This window comes from Cyprinodon tularosa, unplaced genomic scaffold, assembly GCF_016077235.1.
Source record: "Cyprinodon tularosa strain WSP-4 unplaced genomic scaffold, ASM1607723v1 ctg290, whole genome shotgun sequence".
Lineage (NCBI taxonomy): Eukaryota > Metazoa > Chordata > Actinopteri > Cyprinodontiformes > Cyprinodontidae > Cyprinodon > Cyprinodon tularosa.
The window spans coordinates 1,059,942-1,076,325 of record NW_024038997.1 but is presented as its reverse complement, the minus strand read 5'-3'; the positions used below and the strand labels follow the sequence as shown (position 1 = coordinate 1,076,325).

At 40.7% G+C, this 16,384-nt stretch overlaps 1 protein-coding gene across 1 annotated transcript in view; it reads left to right on the top strand.

The window, feature by feature from the left end:
• The window catches only part of jph3 (junctophilin 3), a 58,966-nt gene extending 43,274 nt beyond the window's left edge, over nt 1–15,692 (top strand). Inside the window, exons 5-6 of the mRNA XM_038290986.1 lie at nt 810–1,762; nt 10,954–15,692. Coding sequence (XP_038146914.1) covers nt 810–1,762; nt 10,954–11,034 — 1,034 coding nt within the window. The 3' untranslated portion in view covers nt 11,035–15,692. The remainder of the gene's footprint in view (nt 1–809; nt 1,763–10,953) is intronic.
• Nucleotides 15,693–16,384: the final 692 nt, after the last annotated feature.

The following is a 16,384-nucleotide window of genomic DNA, read 5'->3' as shown; positions in this document are numbered from 1 at the left end:
TTTGAGGGGGAATGATACGGACAGACTGATTAATTACTGAGTTTACTACTGGAAACTTTTTCACAAAACCAGGCTCTTTGGGGAGGCTTGACATCTTAAAAGTTGAATTAATTTTGCTTTTAATTATATTCTAGCTTATAATTTGTCTGACATGTTTTGATTATCTTAAACTACAATGTATCAGGAAGAAAAAGTAAAATATCAGAATCCTTCTCACAGTCATGTACCTGTTAAATATAAGACAAGAAAAAGAACAAAACACCTAAAGCATACATTTAGAGGTTTCAGTCTCAAAAGTTAACCACCTAATTCCTTTAGCTAAGAATCAGAGACCTCTCTGAAGTGTGGCTGAAGACTACTGCCTTAAAACATGACAATTTTGTATCATATAATTTACATTATACCAAACTGGTTCCATAAATACAGACTAGACTACAAATAAAATGATGTCTGGTCAGATCTTTTAAGGTTTTAGGAAATTGTTTAGCTCTTTATTAGTCATTTAATTCAGTTTGTTTGTACAGAGCTGAGCCACAAACAAAGATATCTCAAGGCATTGGCTGGGTCACACAGACGTTGAAGCAAAGCTAGCAGGGCTTTCCTCACTGCGTCACTCAAACTTTCATTCAGCAATAACACCGAGATACTGGGTTCGATTTTGTTGTCAGATCCAAACACAGACTGGGAAATGTTTGGTGCTAGCACAGTCTGTGCAGTTATTGCTGCATTTTTTAGATCATTGTAGAAAGGAAATAATGGATGTTGACAACCACTTATTAAGGAGTCTAATGCAGTCTGTGTCTCTGCAGGTATGGAGGTTCAGCGTCCCAAACGTCAGGTTTCCAGTGAAGTAGAGGGTGAGGGGCTGTCGAGTAGTGCTGGCACAGCGGAAAGCCCAGATCTTTACACAAAAAGTGTTGCATCTGATGACCCCTCCAATGATGCTGCCACCCCCGACCTCAGCCCACCTTCTTCTTCACCGCCCCACACACCACCTCCACCTGCTCGGCCTTCACAGCGCAGCAAGAGCGCCCGTTTCCACCGTCAGACCGCCGTGGACCATGGGGACAGGGGGAAGGAGGGGGGGGACAGAAACGAGAAAGGTGGGGAAAGGGTGCACACGGAGATCCAAGTGCTGATGGAGGGAGGCAGCGGGGGTGGTGAGCGAGGGACAAAAGAGGAGTATCCACGGGCCAACAGCTGGAGTGAGGACAGGAGGAGGGGAATGCTGTCAAAAGGGGGGAGCGGGATCAGCGGTCGAGGAGGAAGCCGGACCAACGGACACAAACACAGCTCCTCCAATCACAAAACACGGGAACATGGCTCCAATCACAGACAGGCTAGAGGAGACAGGTGGACAGAGTCATCATCATCCACCACTTGGACGTCTGGACACAGAGGAACGCACAGCAGGGGGGGACGACTGTTGGAGCAGGACGAGGAGAAGATCAGCAACTACGAGATAGAGATGAAGCCTTTACAACCCAGAGACTCCACTACCCACAAGCCCCATGGGCATGGGGAGGAAAGGCATGGGCACACCCACGTAGAGGGGCATTCACACGGCGCGCCAAGACAGAGGCATAAGAATTGGGAGGGGAGGGAGGGGGCTAAAGACTCAACACACACAGGGGACAGACAGGGAGAGAAAATGGATTCACGGCCACTACGGCGAGACCTCACCCTGTCTCCCCCCCTGAAATCCTCCCCCATCATACCTGATCTGCAGGACTTCAGCCTCACGCCACATACAGGAAACTCTGTAAGTCTAAGATGCTCTGACACTCACTTATATATAAAACTTTCCTAGGGCTGGAGTTCGTGATATCCCTAGAACCTAAATTCTGAAACAGTCTATAGATGTTAGTAGGGTTCCTCTTATCCAGCATCAGACTTTAGGGACTACCATTGGAAAGCCAGACGTACTCTGTCATCTGATCAAATGTAATCTAATCCATAAGATTAGACTAAAGGAAAGTGCTTTTGACTTCTAAACAAAAACACAAACTATGTGCCCTATGAATGTCCTTGTCTATGTACTGTTTGGTCGGTCCACAGCTGCATTTCTCTTCCCCCATAGCTGACAATATGGCACTTATGAGCTGTTTTTATGCTTATTTTTGTGCAGCTTTGTTGTCTTTGTCACTACCCGATCCCTCCTGGAAGCATGTTCCATACCATCAGCTCATTTGCGCATGCGCAAGCAGATATACAGCCAAGTTTCCATATATAATGTAATTATGGTAATAAACGTACTTATTTCTATCCTTAACTCACTAAAGAATGCTTATACACATCTTTAAAAATGTTTTATGACTTTTTGAGACACTTTTGATGCTTTTTACATTTTCTCTTTTAAACTGCTCTTTGGTTGATTAGACTTTTTATTTTTTTATTCCCCCACTGCAATTTTTTCTACTAATTGAAATGTATACTAATACACATTAACATGAATTCAACACACTGTAGTAAGCAGATAAATGGAGGCAGAAGATGTCATTCAGTCATAAATGCACACATTCAGCGACCCACAGGAGCTGGGCACCGTTTCATTCACCTGTCCCATCAACGAGGAATCAGAATCCGAATCAGATATACTTTAATAATCCCAGGGCAAAATTACTTTCATTACATTAATCCAGCTGTAATAGGGTGACTATAGGACCAGTTTGATTTAACACAATTTTATACAATATACATATATAATTAGGGCGTCCCATGCTCCATCTCGCCATCAGTTTGGGGGTCCTTGGCCTAGAAAACAATGAAAACCCCTGCTTTAACTATTTTTGGGGCGGGAAAATGTAATTTAGGACTTTTTTTACAAAATAAAATCAAAATCTACTTAAATGCATATCAGGTTGTGCTTGCGCAAATAAGCTGATGGTACGGATTGTGCTTCCGGGACGGATCGGGTAGTGAGAGTCCCATTGTGGTGTATTGTTGAAATCTGCATCTGGTACCCTAGAATGTCTCTTTCTCTATTGGCTGAAAGGCTCTTTGAAATTGAAATATTCTCTGATGTTTCTCACCTTTTGGATAGTGTAGCATACTCTATAAGTATCAGGGAATGTTGCGCTTGGATGGACCTATATAGCATTTGATAAAGTAAAAGATAACTGACACGCTGAAGTGGTTGCTAAACTGGCATGGCATCTGTGGTACAGAGGCATATAATACCTATTCAACGATGATGGGCTGAAAGAAAAGTGACCAAAATTTACATGTAGGCCATGAGCTAAACCAAGGCTAAGCACTGGTAAACCGACTTGGATGCTCAGTGGCAAACAAGAAAGGCAGATGCTAAATAAGATTAAACTGATTGCAAGGAAATTAAAGCATAAGAGCAAAACTGCTGGAAATATTCAATACAATTTAGTTTATTTACATAGCGCCAATTCACAGCACACGTCATCTCAAGGGCACTTTACAGTTCACCAGATCATACAGTCAAATTGATTCAAAGTTTTCTTTCTAAGGAAAACCAGTTGATTGCATCAACTCGTTGATGTGAATGCAATCTCTCACACTAAGCATGCTTGTAGTGATAGTGGAGAGGAAATACTCTCTTTTAACAGGAAGAAACCTCCAGCAGAACCAGGCTAAGTGTGAGCAGCCATCTGCAGAGGCTGATTGGGGTTCAAGGAGACAGAAGCAGACAAAAAAATGGAACTGTAAAAGGCGGCCCGGTTCAGGAAAGACACAGCCAGGCAGACGAGCTCCAAGCCAACTTGAAAAACAGGCCAATTTCGAACATCTATACACAAAGGTTTTGATGGCAGCAGCACAGCTGATATTTCTCTCCAGGATGGCTTCACAGCCAAACAGGAACAGACGAGGCGAAGCTACTATGAGAAAAAGCAGAGAGAGCATAAGATTAGAGATTGAACTAACAGATTCTGCAGAGTAGGAGAACAGAGATAGAATGAAGCAGAATGATGAAACAGGGGTCCCTATGTTCTCCAGAAGTCTAAACCTATAGCAGCAGAACTATAGAGATACGTAGCTCAGGATAACCTGAGCCACTCTAACTATAAGTTTTATCAAAAGGGAAAGTTTTAAGCCTAGTCTTAAAAGAAGACAGGGTGTCTAAAACTGGTAGTTGGAGAGGAGCCTCTCCTGAGGAGCCAGGAGAGGAGCCTGAAATTCTAGGAACCACTAGTAGACTAATAATAACTAATAATAATAATAATAATTAACATCAATAAAATAAAGTTTGCTTTACTCAAGTAATGTCTGCATGGGGTAACATGCTATCATCATTGGTTTCTTGCTAGCCGTTACAAGAGTAAACGCATTAAAATATCATAAAATCATCAACTTCCATAATTTCTAAGTAATTATTATTATTTTTTCAGACCAATAACATCTGTTTTTAAAAGGTGAGGCGTCTCCAAAGTTCAGGAAAGCTTAGCCCTGACCTTGTTGGATGGATGGATCTGAGCTGTGGCACCTTTGCCCTTTTCTTTCAGATGCTCATGTTTGCAGTCATTGGTAATTGGTAATTTCTACAAACTTAGAGAGAACTGTTGTAGAACAGTCTGTTTTTACAAGAATCAATTCTAAGAGGTCCACTTAGCTTTTGATCAGTCTGCAGATTGTTGTCCTGAATGTGGTTTCAGGACTATAACTTGAGCAGGAGTTTAGGAATGAAGTTCATTTAGTCAAGTTGTTTTTGTTTCTCCTGATATTTCTTCCCTGGGAGAGAGAACACTGCAAGAGATTGAGAGTCTGCGCTATTTTTGACTTTAAAGCTACAGTGTGTAATAATTACAGGGCTATACAGTCAGAAATCTAATATATTATACATAACTATGTTATTTATCATCATCTACGAGCTCAGCCTCTTAACCTTAATATTTGCGTTGCCTTAGAATTCTTTATTTATAATTACATAGGAGCGGGTCTCGCAGGCATGGAGGCAGACATCTTTGCGCTACGGCAGCGCAGAGCCAACAAACTAGCGATTGCGAGATCGCCCATTACGCTCGAAAGTAACTACGGCAAGTTGAGAGAGATGAACTGAGACGGTACTGAACAATAGATGGCAGCATTATGCCTGAGAATACTATCTGTAAAATTATCTATGTAAACAAACCTCATCACTTGAGAAGGTAGGTGATGCAGACGTCGTGGAAGACATTTTGTCCCGTAACGCTCGCCGTACTGTTGGGGGGGAGAAGCGGTGGGGGGGAGATGTTCATGTTGCTGCGGTCTGCAGTCTGAACGTTAGATGTCGCTAAAAATTACACACTGTAGCTTTAAGGAAAATATTGATAAAACTTATGAACTTAAACACATTTGTGAAACAGCCCTACATGCAGACCCAATTCCACTGGTTGCATACAATCTATAGCAGGGTTTTCCAGGGTAGAGCTCGGGACCCTTTGAAAAGGGGGTTGCAAAACAACAAGTAGGGGTTCAAGATGGTTTGGTGCAACCATTGCTAATTGATTTGACGAGTGCCAAAAATATAAATAAATAAAAGGACCAAAAAAATAATTAGATGTAACATCCATCCATCCATCCATCCATTTTCTGTCATTCTTATTCCTGCTGGGGTCGTGAGAGGTGCTGGTTCCTGTCTCCAACTGTCAATGAGCGAGAGGCAGGGTACACCCTGGACTGGTCGCCAGTCTATCGCAGGGCAACACAGAGACAAACAGGACAAATTACCATTCACACACACACACTCACACCTATGGAGAATTTAGAGAAGTCAATTAACCTGTTTTTGGACTGTGGGAGGAAGCCGGAGTACCCAGAGAGAACCCACACATGCACAGTGAGAACATGCAAACTCCATGCAGAAAGACTGCGGGCTGGGAATCGAACTTGTAACCTTGCTGCAAGGCAGCAGGTCTACCCATTGCACCACTGTGTGCCCCCTAGTTGTAGTTTATTTTATAATTTTTGTACATATTTGAATATTTTTTGCCCTTCTCTTCTTTATAGTGTAGCAAAAGTATAACAAGCTTAAAGGTAGGATTACAGAGCAGTGGTTAGCCCACTTCTGCCGGTTGTCCTGATAGAAACGTTCATTGTTGCTTTACATTGCAGTATTGTTTATATTTGCAAAGCTTGATAGCCATCCAGCAGCTGGATGAAGCATTTCTCAAATTTGTCGCATCACTACCACACATTGATTTGACTAAAAGGATTTGTAACCCCGCTGTCATGAGAACACATTCCGTCCACTGTGACATAACAAAGTGTTATCCCTCATTTTAAGATAATCCTGCGGGACTAGCACAACGTTCACCCACCTGAATTAAAGGGAGAATTTTTTTTTTTTTTTCAGTAGCACTGAACAAGCAGAAGGGATTACACTGTTGTAATGTGATTTTCTTAATTTGTGTTTTTTAGGGTTATGTCTTAACTTTAGCTGGTGGATGGTTCTGATAACTCCCTAATCCCTGGAGATAATACGGCTTTAGCATTAGCTAATGAAAGCAACAGGAAAAATCAAGTCACAACTTCACTTCATCCTACTCTCACTCCGCTTGTGTGTAAACTGCTAAATTAAGCTCCTGCCTCCTCTCTAGTATGTATGCTCGCCTCAGTTTGTCTGCAGCAGTTTGATGACGCTAAGGGACAGAATCTGCTACCTGCTGCAGGAAGCTAAAGGGCACTAGTGCAGACATATACAGTGCAAAGATGCATGCACAGAGAAGAACCCTAAACAGTCTGCTATGCACCTTAGTAACAGAGGAATAAAAAAGTAGCCTGTTCCTCTCAGAGAGGTGTCTTATTGGTTAACCGGCACTCTGTTGCTAGGGAACAGCGTATGCATTGCTTCAGCTGCAGCCAATCGGTAGGCGTATGACAGCGATGGAGAGGTGGTGTGTGTGTGTTTGTGTGTGTGTCTGCATCAGCAAAGAAGCGAGTGAGATCTGCGTTAAACAGGTTCCCAGTATACACAAATACTATCTCACGCAAAATAAATAAACAGCGAGCGCTATGGGAGCAAATGCCAGGGTTGTTCCGACTCAGATGAGAAGCTACACACGTCTCCAGTCACTCAGTAAATAAATGAGTGTCCTACTGTTAGTGCAAAACACTTAACAGATGCTTGCTTTGTTTTCCTTGCATTCACTGTTGCAGGAAAAGCTTTGAATATGAGCCCCTCTGCGTCCACTCAGGAGCATCACCCAGTCATCATGGAACAGAAATGAACCTCTGTGCTTCCCATTGGCACATATTTACATGAAGATGATTCCCCAGATAACCGAGCCTTTTACCCTCCACAGCAACCATAATTAAAACAACGCTTAGAGGGGGAAAGAAAAAAAAGGGAATAGCTAAAAATATTTGAACATTTATAGATAAATATGTTACTAATAATATAACTACTTGGATAGAAATATGCCCTATTGCCAACTGTCCAATGATACTCAGACCTTCTGTAAGCCTTCCTTAGAGTCCTACATTCTTAAAAGTGAAAGGGGAGATGATTTAACAAAAATGTCTTTGAAGCATCTGCGACGAATCGTCGTCATAGGAGGCTCTAAACAGGTGTGTGTTTACATAATCGGAGCTCTCCCCCTGATCCTGGTCAGCTGCCCCGCCGCTGCCTTTCAGCCGCTCTGCGGTTTATCTGGGTGGACCACACAAGGAAGCATTGCAGTTCGCTTGACAAGCTGGTAAATGATAAGAGCTCAAATAAATCTCTGTGAGAGGAAGATAAAGTTATTTTTGAATTATTTCAATGAGAATTATAGGAATTGTTAGAATAGCTCTGTCTATTCTAAAATGTTTGCTGAGGATCAAAAAACACTCTAACGTTATACAAGCTCGGGGCAACTTCTTGTGTCAAAGACTTGAATTCACTTCTGAAAGAGAAGTGATGGATTAATGCACTGTATAGTGGCATATCTTTAACTATCACAACATCTTTAAAAGGTAGCTACACTTTATATATATATATTATACTCACCTTACATAAACACACCAGCCCTGTTTTTTTCTTGTCCAACATGAAATCACACTATAATGTCTTGGTTTAATTTTATATATGATTTAATATTAAGAATATTAAGAGAGAATCTTTATCTTTCTATCCATCTTCCCCCGCTTATTCCATCAGGGTTGCGGTGGGACTGGTGTCTATCTCTAGCAGTCTATTGTCAAGGGGTGGAGCCCACCCTGGACAGTTCACCAGTCCATCCCAGGGCTCCCTATCATTCCATCTTTATTATTTTCTTTAAAGTCAGACTTTTCTTTGTTAACACATGTCAGATTAATTTAAAGTGTTAGGTTGTATGAGATATATCTGTTGATGTAAAAAGAAACTGCTTTTCTGTTTGATATAAACACAGAAAAGAAAAAAAAAAGTCCTGGGTGTAAGGAAGGTTTGATTACTTTTCAGGTACAAGTTTTTTTTTTTTTTTTGGTAAAATCTGGGAATCAACCCAAGATCTTTAACATATGATGGTGTGAAAAATCCAGTACTTAGTATTTGTTGGAAACAAGAAGAGAACATCATACCAATTGTAAAGTACAGAGATGGAAGCAACATTGGTCGCATCACAAAATAAATTGTATCATAAGGAAAGCAAAAATAATGTTGGTAAAGCTCTTTATAATCGGCGAATCTGTATCTGATTATTTGTCAACTGAACTGTTTGAGTAAAAATATGCAAAGTTAGCAAAATTGTAACTTATAATTACCGTATAAAACTGGAACACAAGATAGGTTTGAGCTGTGAGCTAACACCAAATAATGTGAATATAAACCACAATCAGATCTACATCCAACCTCTGGATGGGTTAATCATCTCTGACACAGATCTTTAATAAGCCTAACACCATGGTGATCAGCAGAAGCCTTTCAGGGTGGGATATTTCGTCCACCACAATGTGGCACCGATGAAGCTCCTCGGCCTTTCACAGATCTGCATGGAGTCACATCCTATCGCCCTCATCTCCCTCTTATTTTAGCCTTAATTATAACAACCGCTCTTCTGCAGATACATCCTTAATAAAGACCAAAATGTATTTAAAACAGGCTATAATTGTCATACTGGATATAGAGGATAGTGTGGAAATTAGTGAGTGAACTGGACTGCTGTGTTCATATTTATCCAAAAAAGGACAGGTGGTTGGTGAGTTTGCTGACAGCCCGGGTCGTCAGGGTGAAGGCCCAGCGACCTGTGCTGTCAGCAAGCATCTGCTGAGATATCTCTACACAAGACATCCCCTTTAGAGCAGGAGTGTATGTATCTTAATATACCGGTATAATAAAAACACATTTATTTTCAAGGTTTCAAGGTTTGGAGAAAGCAGGCGACACAACTAACAGATAGTAGATGAATCCTTTTTCATATTTTATAAGTTTCTTTATTATTATATCACTAGCTGGCTGTCAGTGTTGCATGTGCAGATTTGATCCAGCTGTAGTTTTCATTGAGAACATTAATAGTTTTAGTTCTTTTTTTATTAGATACCAGAAACACCATGGACACCTTCCATTTCTCCTCTAAATTTGCCGCTATCAGCATAGACAACTCAAAAATCTTTATGAGAAAAGTTTTATCATTCAACTGTCGAAGGATGATCTTTTGGATAATAATGACAAATAGTATGACTGGACCAGCTGTCAAGCATGGTGGTGGGAGCATTTTACTGAGGGCCTATTCCCTGCCAGTGATTGGACCAGTAGAAAGTGGATTGAACAATGATTTATTTCCACCAAACCGATCAACTCCACCTTAAATCAACAGCTAGATAGATCATGATGCAGGCGGAATTATGATAGAAACAAACAATAATTGTGAGGTGAACTGCACTCTGTTGAAGCACTTTTGATGTCAATGTAAATGTATTTGTAAAGCACATAAAAGGAATAAAGGCTGATCGCATTTGCTTTACAATTCAATCACATAAAAGTACTAACAATAAAAGAATACAAAACTAACAAAGTATATAAAATACTCAATAGATTTAGCACTCTCTACTATCCAGTGATATGTAATCTGTAATATGTAATATATATAGGCATTTAGAACACTTTTAGTATAAGCCACATTCTGGTAAAACATTAACTTATATCAGTAGATCATTGATAACTAAACTACAAGCAATTTCAGGTTTGAAAATAGTATACTTTAAGTGCACTTGCATTTGCGACATTTTAAGGGTGATCTGATCATTTATGTTATGTAGTGGCTTTATCCCTGGATAAATTTCTCCAGCTGAAAAAAAACAAAACAACAACCAGGCTTTAGCTATTTGGAAATGATGGCCCAAGAGTCTATTTCGAACAGTGAGTGAGACTTTTTAGCATAGGAAAACTGTATCAACTGTAAAGCATGGGAGTGGAATCATCATGCTGTGGATCTGCTCTAGGCAGTTGGATAAAGCAATGAGCCACCTGGATGCTTGTAAGACAGTTGAAGCCTTGAAACAGGCCGGTGTTCCAGCTGCACACTGACCCCAATAAGAACAGCAGGATCATAATCAGCGGCTCATCCCAAAGCTCCCACTTCGCTCTGTGTTTAACAGTCTGGTGTGTGCAGAAAACCAACCAGTTTAGATGAATTTCATCAGTTCCTGGAGAACTTGTGATTGAAATATCCTGCAGGAATGATTCCAGGAGCAGCTTGGCAGCTCCAGAAAGTGTGTGTTCGTATTTGGCCTCTTGTTAAGAGACATTTAGAAAAACAATAATAGGAGGGTATACATTCGGGATTTCTATCTTGATTTGACCATAAATTCTACTTACCCACTCAGTCTTTTCTCTCAGAAATCCTAACAGCTGTATGTTTTATAACTATTCCACCATGAATAAAAGAATGGATCAAATGAAGACTAAAAGTACCAATTGAATGTGGGACTCATGCCCATGTTGAGTGGATACCAACTAATGACCTGAACTGAAAACAGCCTTTAAGTGTGTGAGCTTTGCTTCATTCTGACACCTTCTCTTTTCTCTCTTTTCTCTCTCCCACGCAGGCCTACAGCTCCATCCTGGTTGTCATGGTGATTCTGCTCAACATCGGAGTGGCTATTTTGTTTATCCACTTTTTTATTTAAAGGCGGCAATGATTTCAGTGTCAACCTACCTATGCTAGAAACACCACAAAATCATAAGAGTATTACAGCAGATCTGCTGCGCCTCCATCTCCCGGCTGACCAATCCGGACCAAGGAGGGCTCCAGCCTTAGTCGGGCTGAAATCGGGGGAAACCCGTGCTGAGCCGGGTCCAGGCAGGGTGGAGGAGACGCTGAGCCCAAAGACAGCAGATTGGCCCAGGGGAGGATCCTGGCTGCAGGGAGTTAAGGTAGTCCAGATGTTGGACTTATCAAAGCTCCTATAGGCCCTAACAGACTGAGCTGGTCTGACTCCTCAGTCCAGACAGAACTGATGGACTGTTTCATTGTCAGATTATAGTTTTAAAAACATTTGTATCTTTACATTTATTTATTAACTTTATCTCTTCTCATTTGCAATATGTTGTTGATTGTATTGTTTATTTTGCAACCCACCCATCCTCTTTCTAAACCTCTGGCCTTTTACCTCCTCCGCAAGCCAGGCTGCTGTTACTGATGGTTGGGGGTGTTGGGTTTGTGCTCAGGACCTGAGGATGGTGTTCTCCTTCCAACCACGCTCATTTAGTCTCATTTTTCATGTCATCCTGAATGCATGTGTGCATGTGGGAGCATCTGAACCCACGCAGCGTGTGCAGATGTAGATCTGTAACAGACCACTTTATATGTCTGTGTTCTCCAAGTAGCTTAGCTGCTTCTCATGCTGCTTATGAATTTTATCAAAGCTTTTCACATTGAGCTACAGGTACAAGCTACCAGGTATGTTCTTCACACTCTGTTCACCTCCAGACAAGTCAGTCAGAGGATGGGGATCCCTTTGAGTTGCAGATTTGAGATGAAAGAGTTCAGACAAAGTTTGGATCAGAGGAAATACTTCTTCCACAGTGCCTTGTAGAAGTATTCTGACAGCATTTCCAACATTTTCTCAGATTTCAGCCAATAGCTTAGACATATTGTATGATGCTGATGACCAACACAACAAAACACATGCCTGTAAAGTGGAAGGAGAATAATACCTGGGTTTTGATTGAAAAAGTCCGAATAATTTCCCTATTGACTGGCCTTACCTGGGTACAGTCCACTACAGCTACCTACTGGAGATATCCAATCCCAGAGAAAATCTCTTTATTGTCCCACAATGGGAAAATTGTGATGTTACCGCATCATCAAAAGATTATAGATATCTATATGTTTAGATATCTATATTGATAATAGAATTCATCGAAGAAAAAAAATCGGATTATATCGGCATTCATCAAAAATCTATGAGAAAAGCACTCCGCTTTGGTATTTTATCCAGCAGAGCTTGTATCCCGCACACATGGCCGACATGATTGCAACCACATTGTCTGTTAACAGAGCATAAAACGCTACGCTACAGGAGTAGCAGCGATGTCTGCAGTGTCATCCTACATTTTTTTTAATTAAAGTCTGAAAAGATCATTGCAGCTGAGTGCAAAACTTATTAAACTCAAGGTTCCCATCTTCAAATGTATTATATTTATTTTATGCAAATGAAAAATACTGTTATACTTAAGTCTAATGTTTTTGTGACCCATTGGTAAATAATAAATAGGTCAGTCTTTCTTATACCTGTAGCTGTTTACTTTTGTGTTCTATTTGAGAGAAAAGATATATATAGATAAAAGATGAGATAAAAAGAAGTACAAATGATTTGTGCTAATATTGTATCGGGAAAATTAGCAGGAAATTAAGAAGATTTATCAGGACATCCCTACGTGACTATCTTCTGCTGCCATGTTATGAGTAAATAGAATCCAACTATTTAGTTTTATCTTAGTGTTAATCCAGCTGTTCTATGAAGGCCTCAGAGATTTGTTAGAGGCATATCAGAGAACCATCACCATGTAGACCCAAGAACCAAACAGAGAGTTCAGGGAGATAGTTCTGGTTCACTTTAAAGCAGGTTTAGATTCTCAATAATGTGGGACGGCAGTGGAGTCAGGTGCAGGAGTTTGCCCTGCAATTGGAGTTGTGTTCGAGCCCCGGCTCTGGCCTTCTGTCTTGTTGTGTCCTTGGGCAAGACACTATATCCACATTGCCTACTAATGGTGGTTAGAGGGCCAGGTGGCACCAGTGTATGGCAGCCTCTCTTCTGCCATTGAGCCGCAGGGCAGCTGTGGCTAGAATGTAGTTTGCCACAATCAGTGTGTGAATGAATTGGAAAATGACTGAATGTAGTGTAAAGTGCTTTGGTCAAGTCTCCTGACTTGAAAACGTGCTATATTAGTACAGACCATTTACCAATAATATCAAAAGTCCAGTCCATCATGTGAACACAGAGAGAACATGGACCAACTGCAGACTCGGTAAGCAATGAATTCCCCACAAACTGCACACCAGGCAAGGAGGGTAATGATCAGAGAGGCAGCCAGAAGGTGCATAGATGAAGAACTTGGGAGAAGTGGAAGAAGTTCAGGCAATCTCTTGAAATTCAACTTTTAGCCATTGAAACAAATGTCTTCTTTATCGAGTCTTTATTCCAATTTGTAGTTTTCCAAAAGTGTTGTAGGAAGCTCCAAGATCTCCAAGAAAACATAGAGGTGACATTTTGTGTTGCTCAAATCCAAGGACTCTGAAATGATTCACACTACATTCAGTCAATCACACACATGTTCAACTACCTATGGTGGTGAGCTACACTGTAGCCACAGCTGTCCTGGGACTGGCTGGCAGAAGTGATGCTGCTTTAGCAGCTGAACACTACCAACAGGCAAGGTGGGCGAGGTGTCTTGCCCAAAGGAACAACTAAGGCAGACAGCGGGTTGAACCATCAACCCACTGGTTATAGAACAATCCCCCCACCCCCTGATGCACCAGGAGGGAAGATGCATAAAGCTAAATATAGGATAATCATGATAAAAAATGATACAGACAGCAGAGGGTCTAAGATTGGGGTAGATGTTCATCTTGCAGCATCCAACCTAAATTCACTGCCAGACCTTCAACGGATGGGTTTGAATCAAATTGTATTCATGTTTTAAAATAGCCTATTGTAAGCTAGACCTGTATCCTACCAATATTCTCTGGTCAGACTTTAAAATTACTTTTTGAAGAAATTCTGCATCCAATCGGACTGTACTTGCCCTGACAGTCCCTGGGTGGTTTAAGACATGCCTTTAGATATAGAAAAACTTCTTATAATCTTAAATGTCTTTTAGCATCATGTATAATATTCCTTTCACTACCCAATTGTGTTGGTCTGTAACATACATTTGAAAGAAAGAACATATAAACTGGTGTGAATACTTCTGCAAATCACAGCTTGGAATTTTAAGAACACTAAATTGTCTTTTTGTTGCATTTCGGAGACTTGGAACATCTACAACCTCCAAATAATTACTAACAACGACAAATGACCTATCAGCTCTCAAAAAGAGAGTTCTGATGCAATTCTGTCCACAAGTAGATCAGAGATGGTAACGGTGATACTTTGACTTGAAGGGAGGGAAAACATCTGGAAACGACAGCAGAGGTTAGAAGTGGTGGAATGATGAGTGCAGTGATGGGGTTGCAGAAGACTACAGATCAGACTGACTAGGGACACAGACAGGTGCTTAAAAAGCATGTTTACACTCTAAAGAGGTTGATAGTGATCACATTGTTAGTTTTCATCATACTAGGTGGTTGCAACTGGGCCTTATCCAAGCCTAAAGAAGGAGTCCCTATCGAGCATTATTAAATACTGGTAATGCTGTCTGATGGATCTGTGAGTCCTCTGTTATGTTGGGCCCACCTTAAGTTTTCTGAAGAAATGTTTTTAAGGCTACTGCAGCTGCTTGTAATACTGTACTCCTGATGTCACCATCACATCTTTAGATGCTGTTGTAAAAATCGAATCTCCTTGCATATTCAATCATTTTAAAAACCATCAGAGGTCTACGTCCATTTAAAATTACAACTAGATGTTTTCACTGCACATTTTTTTGTATTTCTTTAGGTGGAGGGATTGCAAATTTTTTGTAGGAGCAAGTCTGGGTGAGGTCTGGCTCAGGACTTAAAACAGAAACTGTCATCTACTTCTGTTCTGTTACATATTTACCTGCATACTTCCATTCTTCTTCAACATTGTGTTAAATACCATCAGTAACAACTTCCAGGAAGGCAGAGAGGACATTGAAGCTTATTTTCTTTTATTTCTATCCTGCTTTCTTTCTAACAGTCCAAATACATTTCATAAAGAGGAATTGAGGGGAAATGATGCTGTAGGTACATTTCTGGTGTTTCTCCAACTTATTACAACTAATTGGTTGGGTCTACCTGCAGCCTGAGGGGCCGGTTTTTGTTTTATTCTGGATCCCAGGAAAAATGTCTGAGGCTCTGCTGTATGCCCTCAGCCTGGCGACGAGGCCCTACGCCACCATTTTAGTCTGCAGCATGCAACAGCATGCCAAGCTCTTTCTATAGGTTTGAACTTCCCTTCTTCTTTCTTTCTTTCTTTCTTTCTTTCTTTCTTTCTTTCTTTCTTTCTTTCTTTCTTTCTTTCTTTCTTTCTTTCTTTCTTTCTTTCTTTCTTTCTTTCTTTCTTTCTTTCTTTCTTTCTTTCTTTCTTTCTTTCTTTTCAGGAAATACTCTGTTTTTTGTTTTTCGGTTGTGTGGAGAAAATAATGAAAGTGTTTCAAAGAAAACTTTTCGCCTCCTGTGATTTTTTTGTCTGTTTTTTGTAGACTAGTTTAATCTTGCTGTGTGTTTGTGTTAGTGTGGGTGTGTGTGAATGGATGTGTTTGAATGATTTACGTGTGCAGTTTTGCAGCATCCCTGATGCAATGAGGGAGTGGAGCAGGTAGGGAAGGAAGAGCGTGGTTACCATGGCAACCGTAACCGAGTTTTCCTCGCCAGGATGTGGGGACGGGGCCTCTGCCGTTGGGCGTGGTCTATTTTGTCTGTAATGAGGAGAGGTAGATAGAAGGTAATGGACTGATGAAGAAGACAAAGAAGGTGCAAGAGTTTCTAAATTTAGATGTTGAACTGTCTGAGCATGTTTTTGTTTTCCCCTCTGAGGGTCCAAAGACTCTCGTTGCAGCAGGTGTGGAATGATTAGATTTAAACTTAGATATCTGGCGCCATCTTCTGGACAAAGCTTTAAAACGGGAAATACCATTTGAAAGGAGGAATGCCTCCTTTCTTGATTATTTGACAAATTCTGCATTAAAGTTAACCCTGCTTAAAAGGCAAGGTTATCTCTGCCTCTATGAATACATATACAATATCTGGAGTTGGATATTAATAATGAACATATGTAAGGCATATTGGTGGTCAGTGTTTGAGAATCAAGAATCGATCTAGAACCTTTATCTGGAAAATTATATGCTTGA